Source organism: Carettochelys insculpta, chromosome 11 (genome assembly GCF_033958435.1).
Source record: "Carettochelys insculpta isolate YL-2023 chromosome 11, ASM3395843v1, whole genome shotgun sequence".
In the NCBI taxonomy this organism is placed as follows: domain Eukaryota; kingdom Metazoa; phylum Chordata; order Testudines; family Carettochelyidae; genus Carettochelys; species Carettochelys insculpta.
Genome location: NC_134147.1, coordinates 29781676 through 29798939, shown reverse-complemented (window position 1 = coordinate 29798939; position 17264 = coordinate 29781676). Strand labels below are relative to the sequence as shown.

The following is a 17264-nucleotide window of genomic DNA, read 5'->3' as shown; positions in this document are numbered from 1 at the left end:
CATAGTGCATCCACGGGCTGTATTTCCAAATGGGCTCAGTTGCATGTAGATGCTTTATTTCAAAATAGCTGAGTGCTATTTCAAAATGCATTTTGTGTGTAGCAGTGTTATTTTGAAATAAGCTCTCCTGGAATAGCTTATTTCAAAACAAGGCTTCTGTGTAGACATACCCATCGACACTGCAGTGATGGGGAAATCAGTATCTGCCCAGTAGTGCACTGCAAATATTTCTCCCACTTTTGAGAGGTATCCTACACATGTAACAGGGAATACTGGTACATCAAGTGAAAACTTTTAAACACTTAGAAATGATGTAAGTGCAGCAACTTCATAGACAAAAAAAAAAAAAAGAGAAATTTGACTGCATTGCTCAGTTCTCCTCACTACTGTGAATATGATAAATACATAATAAATATATCTTAAATGAAAGCACATTGGATCATATACATTGTACTCTAAAGTTCCTTGTCTTGCTAAATGCAGTGTTGTTTACTTGTCTAGGTTAGGGCAAATCATTTTATGTACATCTCTCTACATTATTTACTCTCACAGAGACCTAATGTATTTACCATTTTCTCATCACGTCTGTTACCCTCTGTGTTTTTCTCTCTTCTCAGGTGTTCTATGTCTCAGATCTGAACTCTGTCCCATCTGCCTTTGTACTAACAGTCTCTGAGGCTCCTGGTTTACCCATAATGCATCCTTTTTTCCTTTCACTTCTCTGTTTCACCAAAACGTATTTCTACACCTACAGTCTTCCTACAGGCACTTTTTATTTACCCTTTTAAACTTGACATTGCTACACCAACTTAATTCTTCCTTTGAAGGACTTTTGCCCTGTTAGTAAGTGCATGGAGGTTTTGTATTTGGACTCTCTTGCCTGAAAAGTTCATATTGTTTGCTTTTGTATATGAAGACTCTTCAAGTCTCTCCGTTTACTGGTGAGCCACTTGCTCTAGCCTTGGGGCTTTCATCCCGCTGCAGAAGAGTGCTGACAATTTTTGGTTCCTACGTTACAACAGATATCCCAACCGCCAAAACGGCCTTGAGACTGCTCATGAGGATAGTTTTTGGCGTGTTTTTGGAGAAGCTTTGGAGGACTTGGAAACATGTGGCCAGTCTGAACTTTTGAGGGAGATCGAGGTAAATCAACTTGGAATTGTTCTAACCAGTCCGTTCTCACCACTTGTAGTAAGTGATTCATTCCCCTTGTCTGTTAAATGTCGCCAATATCTCTGTGGGGGAGGGGGGGGAATTGTATCCCAGTTTAAGGAATTGTATCCCAGTTTAATTTGAGAGTTGATGGGAAAAAAACAGAACAGACTATTGACAGATGACTACAGCTGATCTGAAAGTACAAGTATTCCCAGGGCCCAAACTCCAAAGTGTTCACAAATAACTTTTCTTGCTTTGTTCAGCTTTGTAACTGACCCAGCAACACAGGTTGAACCTCTGAAAACCAGCAGTCTCTGGTCCAGCAACATCCATGGTCCTGCACCAGAGAGCTTGGGAGACTATGGCAGGAGGGCCGATCAGGACCAGGGGCAATAGGATCAGCAGCCCAGCTAGGAGCATCACAGGACCGGGGATGATGCCTCACAGCAATCCCCAGGGCTAGTGAGGCTGGGAACAGAGTTACCCAGCAGCAGCTGAGGATGGAGCCCCATGGCAGGAGCCACAGCCCAGCTGCCCAAGAAGTTGGTAGCAGGTGTGCATGCTTCCCGGGAAGAGTTGCAGGGTGGGGCAGCCAAGGCAGAGTGTTTGCTGGGGAACAGTCTACCAGCAGTGGCCTTGGGAGTGGCAAGGCACCTACTCTGTTCTAGCAAATGACCAGCCCCAGTGGTGCTAGTCAGGGAGGTCCAACCTGTAGTCATAAAAAGTCTTAATCTTCCTATCAAATGGCAAATGTGCAGTTGAAGCCTGATTGAGAAGCTCTGCAGATTGGCCAAAATGGGTCCACAAACCCCAGTTATTTTAGATACCCTTTTTTCCCCATCAGCTCTCAAAGTGTTCACAAATAACATTTCTTGTTTTGACCAGCTTTGTAACTGACCAAACAATACAGGTTGCACCTCTGAAAATCAGCACTCTCTGATCCAGCAACATCCATAGTCTGGCCAGACCATGGATGCTCCTGGACCAGAGAACCCGGGAGCCTAAGGGCAGGAGGGCCAGTCAGGACCAGGGGCAACAGAGTCAGCAGCCCAGTTCAGGGCATCATAGGACGGGGGCTAGAATTCAGCGTATATTGTGCATTCAGATGTTTCTACACATACTGCTGCTTCAATAAGATGGATAAAATGGTGGGCTTTCAGTCCCCCTCCTTCCCCAAAATTTTATAAGACAGTGGCAGCTTCTTGTGGACATTGTTTCCTTTTTTTCAGGAGCTACTCGCTCATCTTTGTCCACATCACACTGGAAATCCTGTTATTGTCTTTGGCTGTGGAATGGGCAGGCTGGAATTTAAAACCTTGTGGGCAAAGTAGAAAAGGAAAGCCCTCTTTGGAACCCACTTTAAAAATCACTAGAAAGTCCTGTAAGAAAGAGTCTGGCACTAGCAGGACTGGCTGAATATCCACCTTCTAATCTAGAAGTCCATAATTACAGAACACTAGATTGTAGCCTGGCTTGTTCAGTGATGCAAAGGAGTGTGGGGTGTAAGGTGAGCCACGTTTTGCAGCACAGGAATGGAAGCACCTGCTATTTCCTCAGTTGTGTGCACATAGCCTGTGCAGGAGGGTGAGGAGTACATGGATCCTTGGCTCCACTTTGCTAGCCTTTTTGCTTCTCCTCCAATTCAGAAACTGCATTGGCACACAAGGCGATGTGTGCTGCATTGAGTATAGGTCTGGAGCAGTGGGGAGACCAGGAAGAACATTGTGACATTGCATCCCAGGTTACTCTAGGGGCAGTCCAACAATGCACTGCTCCCTACTTAGAGCACTTCATAAAGTGACTCTCTGAACTTAAGACTAAAGTCCATGGAATCATTCCCATTTTCTACAGTGAAGTTAGGGTATATTAGTTTTCCAGCTGCAAGAAAGTTAAAAAGCAAATGGTTTCCATTCAACATTCTCTTAAGCAAAATGAGGCTATTATAGACAGCCACAAGATTCTACTTGGTTGGTCTTCTTTGCTCCAAGCCAAAGCAGACTGTCATCTCTAGCTCTCTGACACCAGCACAGGCAAATACCATCCACCACTGGGGGGAAGGATTTGTTTAGATACTTAATCAAATGGCTTTTTCTCTGTGCACCCCAGTAACTGGTCATTGACTTGCCATAGTTAGAACTCCTGAGCTTTGCTGTCTGCTCCCTGCTGCTCATTTTTTTTTGGTGGGGGCGGGGGTGTGCGTGCGTGCGCGCGCCTATTGACATTTAAGTGAACTTTGAAGCCTGAACCTTGGAATTAAAAACTGCATTACTAATTAAAATAGTGTGTGTGACCTGGAGCCAGCCAACGTTCCACACACTGATTTCTTGACTCATTTCTTAACGTTGCTCAGTAGAATCCCTTGGTTGAAAAACATTGCCAAATAGAGACTTTTCTACTGACCGGAGCCTTTCTAAGGAGGCTATGAAAAGTGACTGGTCCTACATGCTACCTGATTTCATACTAACTTTTTTTCAAAAAGGCTTGATCAGTTTTCCTAAATGGAGGCTGCTGTCTCTTGACGTATAAAATCCATAGGTGCTGGAACTGGAGGTGCTGGGGAATCTGACGCTCCCCCTCGTTGGAAGTTGTTTCCATGAAAGCCAGGGTTTACAGTTCAGTTCAGTGGGTCTCAGCACCCCCATTGTACAAACCATTCCAGTGCAGCCAATGAAATCCTGCTATGGAACTGAAGATATTGTCTTGTCTGTCTTGCTTAGCCTTTGCACATGCAACATTCTGCAGCTCTGGAGGCAGGTAATGGTAGCAAAACCTACCAGAATTCTCTAAGATCCAGAGTCTGGCATATTTTGGTTCCCTACTGGCTCCTAAGAACAGAGCAGGCCAGGAAACTAGCTGGATGGTGGTACGCTGAGAAACTACCTCCTCGTCCTTCTTAAAACTGTACATTCCCAGAACTGTGTTCAAGGGAGATGGTGTGAAAGCAGAATGCAGCTGGCTGAAGGCTTTACACCTGAGTAGGCAGGCACACTTAATGGGGGGAAGCATAACTCTAAAACACATGGAGCCTGTTCTCTCCCGGTCTGTCTCCTGCTGCTTTCCAGGGTCCTTCATCACATCTCTTTGGGGTAGTTAGCCACACCATCTCTAGAGTATTTAGCCCTGTTTGCAATGTTAGTGGCTCTCACTTCTTTACATTCAAAGAGTACTGGTGAAGCATTCTGAGCGCTTTCTGCTTAGGGATGTTGGAGAGGAAGGGCTTTCCCATGTGCTTCCATAGTAGAGAAGCCATAATTTGCCCCATGATCATAGAAACGTAGGACTGAAAGTGATCTCAACAGGTCATCTAGTCCAATCCCCTGTACTGAAGCAGAAGTAAACCATCCCTACCAGCTGTTTGTCTAACCTCTTCTTTTAAACTTCCAGTGGTGGAGATTCCACAACCTTCCTAGACAATTTGTTCCTGTGCTTAACTAGTCTTGCAGTCAGGCATTTTTTCCCCGCTAATGTATAATTTAAATCTGTCTTGCTGCATTTTAAGCTCATTACTACTTGTCCTGTGGTTAAGGAGAATAATTTATCCCCTTTCTCTTTACAACAACCTTTTATGGACTTGGAAACTGTTATCATGTTCCCCCATCAGTTTTCTGGTCTCCAGGCTAAACAAACCCAGGGTTTTCAGTCTTCTCTTTTAGGCAATGTTTTGTAGACCCATAATAATTTTTGTTGCTCTCACCTGGTCTTTCTCCAATTTGTCCTCTTTCCCAATGATGTACAGTAAACTCTTTCATATTCGGCATTCTGTTTTCCAGAACTCTCAAATAACGGGTCTTTTAACCATAAGCAAATTTTAGTTACATTTTCCATAAGTACAGTATAATGAGAGTAAATACAAATAAATTCAGCAAATCCAATGTAAGTTTACACTGTATAATGCTATTGTTGGTAAATATATAACTCTGCATGCATTTTGTTGTTTTTAATATCTAATCTTGTTTTTCTTTAGTGCTATGCATTGCTAGGTATACCTCTCTATTATCCAGAATATTTGAATATCCTGCAACCTCCCAGTCCCATGGCTGCTGGATATGAAAGAGTTTACTGTATATGCCAATAGCATTCACCTGATACTGCCTCACTGAACTGTTTGATTTACTAACACCATTGTAGCTCATAGACAGTGTTTCAGACCCTGTACTGTCAGTTCCAGGACACCCATAGAATAACATTGAGTTTCTGTGTCGCAAAACCTTCTATTTAAGAGGAAAACCAGTTTCAGAAGCAAAAAGATCCCTTCTCCAGGACCAGGAGGTCTGATGGAACCTTCTTTTTGTCTTGAAAGCCCAACCCCACTCTAAACAACCTGTAGCTGACAGCATAACTTGTTGGTTTTGATGTACTGACATGATAAAGGATTTTGATTCCACCTTTATCTTTTGACTATAGGGTTATAGCTTTGACTATAAGCTTGTTCCTCCGTCTGATGTTGTAAATGTATAAAACGGTAACCTTGAATTCTTTCTAGAGACTACTGAAGCTGACGATTTTGTCAAGAGAATTTCAGCTAGCTCTGCACTAATCTTAGAATTCGTTCTATGTGCGTCTGTCTGTCTGTCTGTGTACAGGTGTTTTTTTATCAAGAATGTTTCCCTCCATTTTTCCGTCGAGGAAAAAAATGGCCAAAGATTTCTGACAGGAAACACTGAGCATGTGCAGGGATGCCTGCCCCTTCTGTAACTGGTTCCTATTACAGAATTACATCTGCTCTGGTTGGTGCTGAACATTGCTTGCCATTTGCTTCTCTCTGTTGCTTTTCTTGCTCTAGGGTCCATCCGTCTCTTACCACTTACACTTTTGTTTCGCCCAGTTGAACTAACTTAGCACCTTATCCACAGGCGTCCATCATGACAGGGAGTGTCCACAGTCTGGGCCTGGATGGGAGCAAACTGCTCGTGGACTCTGTTAGCGAGTCTGGACTGAGCCCGCTGAGGAAAGGAACCTCTAACTGCTGTGACAAAGGGCAGAGTGACAACAGTCTCGCTCCCACCAAGAAGAATGAGAAAAATCTGGAGCTGAAGAAAATTAAGGAGGAAGTACAGGAAATCATGTCTCCAACCCCTCTTGAGTTGCACAAGGTCTGTGTTTAGAAAGTTCACATTACTGTTAGTCTGAGGATACCTTGGTTACAAGTAATGTTACCGGAGTTACAGCGGGGACTGTGAAGAAACATCTGCAATGAGAGACTGATAGGGAACGTACCCTTTATCCACATCTACAACAGAGCCAATATTTTATTTATATTTTTCCCATGTCAGCCACCAAAATGAAAAGAAAAATTGGTTAGTTTTAAACTCACACACACATAATGGTGGATATTCCATGTGGGTCAAACAAAACATTTCAAATGTCAGTTTAAATTAGCACGTCCTGTATCTCTTTGGTAAATGTTCCCTGAGTGCCAGACTAATTAATGGGAAGCTGGGCTCCCACTAGAACACAGCAGCAGAGGCTTTGGTTTCCACATAGATTTGGATTCAGGCATATTGACCCAACACCTCTACTGTGACCCCCGAACTTTAGGAGCATTCTAATGCAAACTTTGTGGCTTGCACTCCTCTCTGTTTGAGGTGTAGGCTAGGTCCAAATCTAACACAGAGCTAGCACATAACTACTGCGTGCCACGGTCCTGGGGGTAAAGGGAGAAAATAATGGTATTCATCACAGATAGTTAATGCCAGTGGTGCTGGGAATAACACATTGCTTCCACCTTCTGCATTTCTGTACCCTCAACCCCACAATTCCCAACTGTGTTACCAAAATAGCCAAGTGTGCTGGGCTTTGCTTCTGGCTGAGGTGACTCTGACTGACTGGCTGAGGGTCACGGCTTCACTGTGGGGGGGCGCTGAAAAGAATTGCCTTGGTGTGTCTCCTGTCAGGCAGAAATAATGCTTTCAGGGTGAGGTGGGAGCGCTCCCTGCTATTTCTGCTGCTGGAATGGAGGGGGGAAAGGATTAAAGTAAATTCCACATGCTACAGCAGCTCTTCTCTGATCTGACCCCAGGCGGCTGGCTCAGGGTCAGTTGTCTGAATCGCTGATGGGGCAGGGGCTCTGGTCTTTGAGAAGCTGGAAGGACTCAGCAGCACTTGGCTGAACTTCTGTCCTAGGCCGCACTGTCAGGAATCTGGCTTTGCTGACTCAATGATTGGCTATTGGTGCCGATGACACCACAGTCTGGCAGTTCCTCAGATTGGCGCATCCAGGAAGGAGCAGAGCAGGTTGAGGTGGTAGGAGGGTAAAGCTAAGAGCAGTACTAGTTTGCAGCTTCATCAGACCCCCAATTAAGCATCAAAAGTTGGAAACACCAACCAAATACTGAGGGGGGCCTGGTTGCATAAGTTTACTGCATTTTATTAACGGTGTTAAAACTCATTGAATAAGCCACCAAAGTTAAAAGTCTGTGAGAGCTCTCGTAATGCAGCAGTTTGCTTGGAAACGCTTATGCTTCTCAATTAATTTAAATCATATTTCCAACACCGTGAGAAAGCCTGGTGGATACACAAGCTGCCCATAGTAGGGCAATGCCTCACTGATTATAAATTCCATTATTTGATGAGCGCTGTCCACCTCTCTCTGACTTACTACAGAAGCTGTATGTTATCCAAAAACTGGCTATTTGTGACTCTACTTAAACTACTCTACTTATTCTCCCCCCAAGCAAGGGAGGGGTAGCTCAGTGGTTAGAGCACTGGCCTTGTAAACACAGGGTTGTGAGACCAATCCTTGAGGGGGCCTTCCAAGGTTCTGGGGCAGGTAAGATTTTAAAAAACCACCTGTGAGAGAGGGTGATAGGTGCTGCTGTGAGTGCAGGGAACTGGGCTCGATAACTTCTAAAGGTCCCTTCGAGCTCTGAGATACATATATCTCCATGTTTCAAAATGCAGATTTGTTTGTGATTTACATGCCAATTTCCAAAAGATCTGGACTTTTGACCTGCATAAACAGCTGGCAGAGTGTGCATGAGTTTAATTTAATCTCTTCCCAATACTAACAGGCAAGCAATGTTGACCACCCAGTCCCAGCAAAAGCCCATCAGGAGACCCAAAGTAGGATCACCCTCATTACCTGAGGAGTTCCTGCCATGCATTTCTCATGTATCTATCACTCCTACTCAGTGCTTCCTGTGAGCCGAGCGCTTGGGCAGCTGAGGCAGGTGCTGTCCAGCTGATTAGCAGCTCACCCACAGCCAGCAGTCTGTGTGTCTACTGGTGGTGCACAGCTGCATATGCCTTGCTGCACTTAAAAAATTGATTCCACAGCTGGATGGAAAAAATGAGAGGGAACCCTGCTTGTACTGGATTAACATTTCCTGTCTAATGCCTTTCTGTGCAGGTGACACTCCACAAGGACCCAGAGAGTGAAGACTTTGGATTCAGCCTCTCTGATGGCCTGCTGGAGAAGGGTGTCTATGTAAATATGATCCGTCCCAATGGGCCGGCTGATCAGTGTGGCCTCAAACCTTATGACAGAGTCCTTCAGGTAATGAATGCAAAGTACAGCTGTGGAGACAGCCAGCCAGAGAGTGAGTGACTGAGAGGAGGAGACAAGTGAGCAAGAGTCCATTTAAGTGACATCCACCATATAGAAGCTAGTAGGCAGGCAGCTAGATGCTCAGCCCTCAGCATTACGGTGCTCCTGGAGCCAGCAAGAGTTTTACATGGAGAAATTACTGTGCCGCAGAGATGGACTTAAGCTGCAGATCAGAACACACGTTATTTTGGAGAACTTGGCACCCTGAGCCAATCGGAACAGGCTAGATTTCTCTCTAGTGTGAGGTGGATAGTCTCGTTTGTCCTTTCCTCACCCTCATGCATCAGGGGGATATTTCAGGCAAACCAGAGTTTCAAACATCAGTCAAAGTAAGACGGTAGATGCAGCGCCAAGTAGATTTAAGTGGTGTGCATGAAGTTCAGAACATACCCATTTCACGTAGGCATAGAGAATTCTGGGAAACATATTCTTCAAGTGAAGTGTTGTTCCTAGGCTCTCTTCTCTCTGTGACTCCTGATCCACTGAATATTTGCTGTAAAAACTGAATACAATGTGAAGTTAGGCCTGCTGAGGAGCGGGGAGGTAATGGGGGCAACTGCCCCGGGGCCTGTTGAAAGGGCTCAGGGTTCCTGGCTTCTGCTGCTGTGGGCTGGAGACCCAGACCCTTTATATCGCTCCCAGAGCTCTCTGGGAAGCTCTCAGGCCTGCCTCAGGTGGGGAGGAAGGTGTGTTACACCACAGGAAGCACTGAGAGCTGGCCTTCCACCTTCCGCCCCTTCTGGCTGAGGTCCCGCCCCTGCCGGGAGCACAGAGCTTCCCCTCCCACACCTTTCTCTGTCTGCAAAAATCCATCTAGATCGATCATATATTTGATCACCAAGGAGAGAGTAACCAGGAGGTGTGGAGGGGGGAATGGGTTTTAGATACTTCTTAGAGACTTAAATGTGTTAGCGCTCAGGCAGCGAGCTTAATGCTGGTAACAGTAGGAAGAGCACAGTCAGGTAGAGAAGGCATTGCCTCCTCACAGTGCAGGTTTGTAGCTAGGTTAGAAGTCTTGAAACTCTTGTAAGGATGTTTTATTTTTACTAATTTTAAGTGAGGAGAGAGGGGTCAGTGCCCAAATTAACTTAAATATATTAGTTACATCAGGTAACTGAAAAACTGGCAGCACCTTTGGGAGCATTATTTGTACTTGATATGGTCTATAGCTAGTTGGCTACTATACAGCTGTTCCTTCTGAGCCACAAATAAAAGATTGGTGCACAAATGTACAGGAAGCTAATTAGGCTCTGGAGCTGTGTTTCAGGTGAATGCGGGATGTGTTGCTGTCCGTGTGAATGACACGTGTTCTGTATGTGTGCGAAATCTTAAAGGGAGCAGAGACTTTGAGAAGCCCTAACTTCAGCGTCTCTCAGTCTGTCGTAGACATACAAGTAGACAAAGTTGTCTTCTGTTACGACTATTGTACTGGCATTGAATGTTATGCTGAATGAGGACTTTGTAGAAATATTGCTATAATTGAATTCAAGGGAAAAAACACAGAGAAGGGGCAATGAAGATACTCGAACATGGAGATGATACAGAGTCTAGAGGTCTTCCTAGATCACTTCTCAGACATTGCCACTCCTTTCTCCATAGTTATGAAGGGGCCTGTTCCCTTTGGAACCAGGTTGTTCCAAATGGCAATTGTGGAGCTCATCCTATGTTGTTGAGCTCATCTTCATGGGCACGTAACAAGCCCAGAGGAGCCTGTAGCTGGTAGCTACATGGAGCCACCATTCATTGCCATTTATAGAATGCCCAGTTTTGGTCCAGATGCACTTCAGCTCTGGCAGGTGGATGGCTGAGGTGGAAGGAAAATTCTGTTCTTCACTGGGACATCCTTGCATCAAGCTTCTCTATTAATCACCAGAGGGGGAGGTTTTCCCCTAAGTAGTTTGTTGCAGGTGATCTAACCATGGAATGTGTTTGAACTGCCATTGAAGACAGCTGGAAAAGCTGGCTCTTTCTTCTGAGTCCTGCAGAGAGGCCTGGCAGTTGTTACAGAATGCTTTAAAACCCTTCACAGCCCACCAGCTGTGCTCTGCGAACTGCTGGAAGAACAGAGCTTATTTCTAGAAGTCTCAACAGTGCATACATATTTTCATTAATTGAGAATGTATGTAATATAATCTGAGAGGCTGACCATAAACCACACAAACACACACATATGGAAAGATGATCATCTGACCCTACAGCTGCTGGCTCAAACTCAGAAAAGATCAGAAGTGTGATTTTGTTTTCCTCTGATTTAGAGGTGCTGAGTACCTTTATCTTCAGTTAAAGTAAGTGGGTGCTCAGAATCTCTGTGAATAAGGACTAGGCTTCAACTGGGTTACAATGAAAATTGACACCTACTGCTGTCTATAGGTGGTGTATCTGTTATGATTTTTGGAGCAGTAAGATGATGATAGGGAGCAAGGAAGCATGTAAAAGCTGGCCAGGATTTTGTTTTGATCCCAGATTCAAGATCTGATGAGATCGGATTTGAGATCAGCCTGAAAAAAAACCCTAGATCTGAACCCTACAGAATCTGGAAGCTCAGTGAGTTTTTGCCTTTCTATTGGTGTTGTATAGTTTTCCTGGTAAGGAGACTTGATAGCTGAACTAGATGGGGCATTGATCTGACTGGTGCTGCAATTCCTGAAGTGCTGTAGACTCCCAAGCAGGCTGAAGGAGTTTCAGGGCCTTGGGACAGATTCTATTCCTAGGGATTCTGCTCCAGTGCCAGGTCTCAGTTCTAGTGGTATTCTTGGGTTTTTCTATTAGCAAATGTGTTGGTTTTGCGCTTTCCCATTACCCATTCCAACCTCCCTCTGGCAGGTAAATCGCATTCGAACAAGAGACTTTGACTGCTGTCTAGCTGTTCCACTGATTTCCGAGGCAGGAGACAAACTGGACCTAGTCATTAGCCGAAATCCCCTGGCGCTCGCTGCCAATGCTCAACTGGAGGCTGGTGGAGAGTTGTCAGTCCTGCAGTCCTTGGGTGTGGAGGTTAAAACGAGCATGCAGACGCTCTGAGGATGGAGGATTTGAAAGGAAGTTACCATTGGGCCCTGCCATGGTGGACAAGCTGATGAGTATCCTTTGTGGTTTTCTGTTTTTGCACTGGTAACTATAATGCTGTGTGTAATGTAACTTATGATGACAGGGTGGGTCTGCAATTTGCTGTGACTCATGTACCACCAAGCATTGCTTGGAAGGTGCAAGCTAACCCAGATGAGCAGCTTGGACTTTGGTCCATGGAAATGGTAAAATGGGCTGCTGATAGCAGAAAACGCCATCCAGGTTAATGTACCTTAGGCAGGGCACTCTTCAGTCATCCTTCAACTCCTGTAGGCCTGAGCTTTCACTGTGTGTGGGTTCATGGGGAGTGGATCATCTCCTTGCCCCTCATCCCAAAGGACTTGGCCATCCTTTAAACAAACATGGTGCTATTTTTTTTCTTTGTTCTTTGCTTTATTAATCACATGCATTAAGAATAAAACAAGTTGCTGTTTCTTTGAAGGGTAACTCTACTTCATCCTAAGGCCTCTTTAAAATGTTACGACTAAATCTGACATTTGAAAATCCCCTTTCCACTAGAAGGTTACCCACACTGGGCCATACTAAGTCCTGTTTAAAACTTTTTTCAGAACTCCCTTGCTAGTGGCTAGATGCACTTTCTTTTGGGAGCTACGTCCGTTTGATCGATCAACATCTCTGTCTCTTGCCAGAAATACCACCCTCCTTGCCCACCCTTTTAGAAACACAAGGAAGCGCTTTGCCCTCTGGTTGAATCTGAGACACGTTTTGGTTGTCTTTTTTCATACATTTTTATAGAGCACTTAGTAGAACAGTGTCCAGGAAAGCCACTGAATGGCTGTCCTGAATCACTAGCCCTTTTGTTCACATAGACTATCACAGAGATTCCTCTCTTTGAAAACCTGGGCTGTTTCTCCAAGTAAGCAGCTGAACAACATTCATCTCAGGCCAACTTTGGGGTTATTTTTCCACTGTTTTGAATAAATAAATCCTCGTCTCCTGCCAACTGCTGGCTCGAAAAACCCTCTGCTAGATTGATGTTGTGTTTCCAGGTGTGCCTCAGATTGGGTCACCTAAGTACAAGTGTACACACTTTTTAAAATGTCTCTGATGGGGTTTTTGGACACTTCCCTGTAGTGTGCCATAGCTGCCCTCCTTTGCCTATTGTTGACCTCTCTGTGGTTTGTAAGCACGTTGCCTCTTTTGGTAGCTCTTCCTCGCCCTGTGTCTCCCTGCATCCAGCCCAGTTCAGCTCCTTGTAGAAGATATGGGTGTGATATTTGAATTGGTTTAAAAAATCTGCCTGCAGCAAACTAATTGCAATGCAACCTAGGGTGTGATCTCTTCCTTTCTCATCTCCAAAAACAAAATCACTGGTTCATGTCAGTTTCTTCACATGGCAAATGTGATCGCCTGCTCCGTGTTTTCATGTACTTGCACTTTATTATGGTTTATTTTTTAATCGATATTGAGAGATCCTGGCTTTTTATAGTGGGAGGTGATATCCTTTAAAGATCTCCTCTTAAGGGGAGTGGCCTCCTCTGTCTCTTTGTGAGTACTTATTTTTTGTGTGTCTGCAGTATGCCATGTGGTTTTGAAATGTTCTTTGTTCCATCAAGGCTGAGCCAGGACTAATTCCCATGTCCGTATGCTAGTCAAATTGCAACTGTCTTTCATATCCAGCTATTGGTAGGTGCAACCATTTTCGTCTCAAGTATGCAATATCCCATACCATTGCTGCCATAACTAGAGAATGTGCCATAACTGATACTGCAGAGCATAAACAGTACAGCCGAAAGTGGTTTTATATGCAATATTCTGGAAGGCAGAAGCTCAGTGCGGGCTTCTGATGGGTTTTTAATGATGACTTTTATTAAAGGCTTTAAAAAAAAAAACTTGGTCCTTGTTATCCCTTCCTATGCATTTTGAATGATATTAAACTGAAATGCGTTACTTAAATGTGTATTTTTATCCATATATTAGAGTGTATTCCTTGTAAAGTATTTTTATATGCTAAATTTTCTTATGTATCTATGAAAGCACAATATTTAAAGGTACAGCATTTCAAAGAATATTTTAGTCCTGTTTTGGACCTATTTGTAAATCTCTGTATTTAATTGGGATTGCGATGACTGATTTTTTTTAAAGTAAATAAAAACAAATGAAATGCATCTGACTTTGTTTCTGAGTCCATTCCTACTGGAGAGTGTAACACTACATTATACTGGCTGGTTGGATGGTCTGCTCATGTGTGAATAAGTTTGTACATTCCGAGTAGACCAGCTCATTTGCCAAATTAGAGGTGAGTAAGGCCATGGCCTTTGCTTCTCCTCCCTTCTCTGTGAAGATTTCACCTTACTGTGATGCAGGGGTAGAGCAATCCTTTCTCCTTCCCCATCTAAGGGCTGAATTTTCCCTTGGCCTTGAACCTTCCCTACACACCTGTGTTTGGGACAGGGACAATCTGGCTGTAAGTTTGACTGAAAAGCTTTGAGGTTGGCTCTGATATTACGTAGCTATTATTCTGACTGGAGACACTTGAGTGGTTGTAGAGAAGGGCACCATTCAGTCCCAGAACTTAGTATTTTTCAACATCCAGAAGCTTCAACTCCAGGTCTAGCCCATCTCTAAGGGTTACCTGTGGTGCTCCCTGGGGTACTACCCCTAAAGCAGCCCTCTATCTTTAGTCTAATTTGGTACACCATCTCCGAGGGGTAAGCTGTGTTAGTCTGTAGCTTCCCAAAAAACAAGCAGTCCTGTTGCACCTTAAAGACTAACAATGTTATTTATTAGGTAATGAGTTTTCCACACAGGCTTATTACCTAATAAATACAATTGTTAGTCTTTAAGGTGCTATAGGACTGCTTGTAACTTGGCACAGTAAGCTTGAAGCCGATGACTCTTCTGTATCTAAGTAAAATCCTGAGACTAGGGTGAACACCCAGCCTGAACTGGGCAGGACTGTCCCAAAATGCAGAGCTCAGGTTCCAGTCCCAGGCTGAATGACCCCAGAAGAGCATTTGTCTGGGTCTCTGTGATACCATACTGTGCCTATCTCAGGCTCAGGGATGGTGCCAGCCTCTTCTTGGGGCTCGAGGCAGGTGAAGGTGTGGAGCAGGCTGAAGTGAGGCTTAGCCCTTCCCCTCTACACAACGCCCTACCCATTGGTCCTCTTTTGACTCTGAGGACCCACCCCCTTAGCCTTCCAGAAGCCAGAGCTGGGCAGTAATAGGAGCCACCTGGGAAGCCCTGGACTCTCCACCTGCCTTGGGTGCATGCCCTGGGAGGGGGAACACAGGCCTGGGCCTGCTCTCAGGCATACAGCCACCCACCCACAGCAAGTGGAAGGTCTGGGGCTCCCCACAGCAGCCAGGGCTCTCTAGGTGGTTCTGAGCACAGTTCCAGCTTCTGGCCTGGTCAGGGGCTGTGGCCTCTGGGGAGCAGACGAAGCAGGTGCAGGGCTACACAGGGGGACGAGGCATCTGTATGTATCCAGTGTTTGATTTTTGAGACGATGATCACCCTACAGCATGTTGTGAAATTCATAACATTGTGGCTGTAAAATTATGCTGTCTGAGGCACTAAGTGTATGTCTACACTGTAGTTGGTTGCCAACTGCCTCGGGGATTGACGTTTGGGCTGAGGATGCAGCCCAGGTTCTACAACTTCTGGGGTGGGAGGGGCCCAGAGGTCAGAGAGCAGCCCAAACACCAACAACTGCACCACAACTGGCTGGCTCGGTCTGGCTGGATGCCTAATGCTGCATAGACATATCCTAAGGTATTCGGTTTGCTGGCTTGGGCAGTATCATTTTTACAGCCACATATACCTAATCCTTGGGACTCTTCGGCTACGTCTACATGTGCCCCAAACTTCGAAATGGCCATGCAAATGGCCATTTTGAAGTTTACTAATGAAGCGCTGAAATGCATATTCAGCGCTTCATTAGCATGCGGGCGGCAGCGGCGCTTCGAAATTGACGCGGCTTGCCGCCGCGCGTTGCATCCAGATGGGGCTCCTTTTCGAAAGGGCCCCGCCTACTTCGAAGTCCCCTTATTCCCATGAGCTCATGGGCCACATGTAGAGACGGCCTTCATGTGTCATTCCATTGAGTCAGTAGGAGCATCTGGGTGCTTAAATACTGCACTGACCCAGGCCCAAAATTATCCGTGCGTTACAAGCTTAAGCCCCTCTGATGGACCGGTGGTGATTCTTCCTAATTTACTTAGCTTTGTACAGAAATATTTGTGGTCAGATTCTTGCCAGAGTAAAGAGTTCTTATCTGTGATCTTTGGCTGGCTTTCTACGTAGCAAATTCTTTAGAGCAAAGACTGCTAGATGTTTGGCACTTGATATTGGCATCACCTGCCACAGCAAAAGGGCAAATCAGAGTGCTCTATAGAAAACCTTGATAAATGGAATTGCGCAAATGTGTTTCAGCAGCCTCTTAACTCTGCCTCCCTTGTACACACGATAACAATTACCACTTGCAACAGTGGGTCTGGTATGCCTGTGATCATCTGAATGTTTGCAGCACCTACACTGAAATAAAATAAACATTGCACTACAAAGCTATTATTGACAGATCTGACCACTGTGATGTGGTGTTGGTTTTAAAAGGTCATGTGAAGAATCTCCTGTGGGGGGTGGAAGGTGGTGGTGGGGGCGGGGGTTGTTGGTGAGCAGGGATGAGTACTCTGTCCTCCGTGCTGCAAAGTGGTTTTTGGCTATGGGCTGCTTTGTGGCAGGGATGATGGGTAGTTGTGTAAGGTGCTTGTTTTGCAGGTGGACAGCAGCTTAGCATCATGCGGCTCATGGATGGGTAACTTCAGCCCCCCAGAGGGACTCCGTTAGCTCACATGGAAGTTATGACCCTATGGCCAAATTTGTCCAAAAGGTCAGTGTTTGAGGGATAATCGAGCAACCCTTGCCTGTGGTGTGAGCATGGAGGACACAGAGACAGGGAAAACTGAGGCAGCACTTCAGGAAAAAGGGAAGCTTAGAGGGATCCATCTATGCCCAATTTGAGGTGTCTGGTGGGGGCAGGGGTAGGGCAGATAACAAACCTGATTGGCCAAGACTTTAAGGCGGGGGGCGGGGGGGTGGGGGGAAACGGACTAAAGACACTGATCCTTCTAGGCCTGATCCAGGGGAAGGGAGGACTTTTCTAAAATGTAATTTTCTCTTATTTTAAAAACATAAGGTCTGCAGGCATGGTATGGACACTTACCATTGTGGGTCCTGGACACGGGCCTACTAACTACTAGCTTTATAGGGTGCCTACCACTAGCTGTCTCGCACCCAGGAAAGAAACCAACCCTAAGCTGCACAATAGTACTGAACTCCTTTAAAGAGCTTTCAGCTACTAAATCCCAGAGCTGAGCCTGCTTTCAGGCACTTTCACAATGTGTGAGGAAGACTGGAATCTCCTTGTGTTTGTGGTGGTCTGGTGACCAACCTGCATGGACAGATGTGAGCACATGAAATTCCTGCTAGATTGCCATGTGAAATGCTCCTGCAGACAGCAATGGTGGACAGT

The 17264-nt window shown here is 45.3% G+C and overlaps 1 protein-coding gene across 3 annotated transcripts in view; it reads left to right on the top strand.

The window, feature by feature from the left end:
• GRIP2 (glutamate receptor interacting protein 2) overlaps positions 1-13890 on the top strand; it is a 457353-nt gene extending 443463 nt beyond the window's left edge. For all 3 annotated transcript variants that reach the window (XM_075005063.1, XM_075005065.1, XM_075005064.1), the window contains exons 21-24: positions 1023-1143; positions 6009-6248; positions 8504-8650; positions 11525-13890. In XM_075005063.1, the coding sequence (XP_074861164.1) occupies positions 1023-1143; positions 6009-6248; positions 8504-8650; positions 11525-11722 (706 nt within the window). In that variant the 3' untranslated portion in view covers positions 11723-13890. The remainder of the gene's footprint in view (positions 1-1022; positions 1144-6008; positions 6249-8503; positions 8651-11524) is intronic.
• Positions 13891-17264: the final 3374 nt, after the last annotated feature.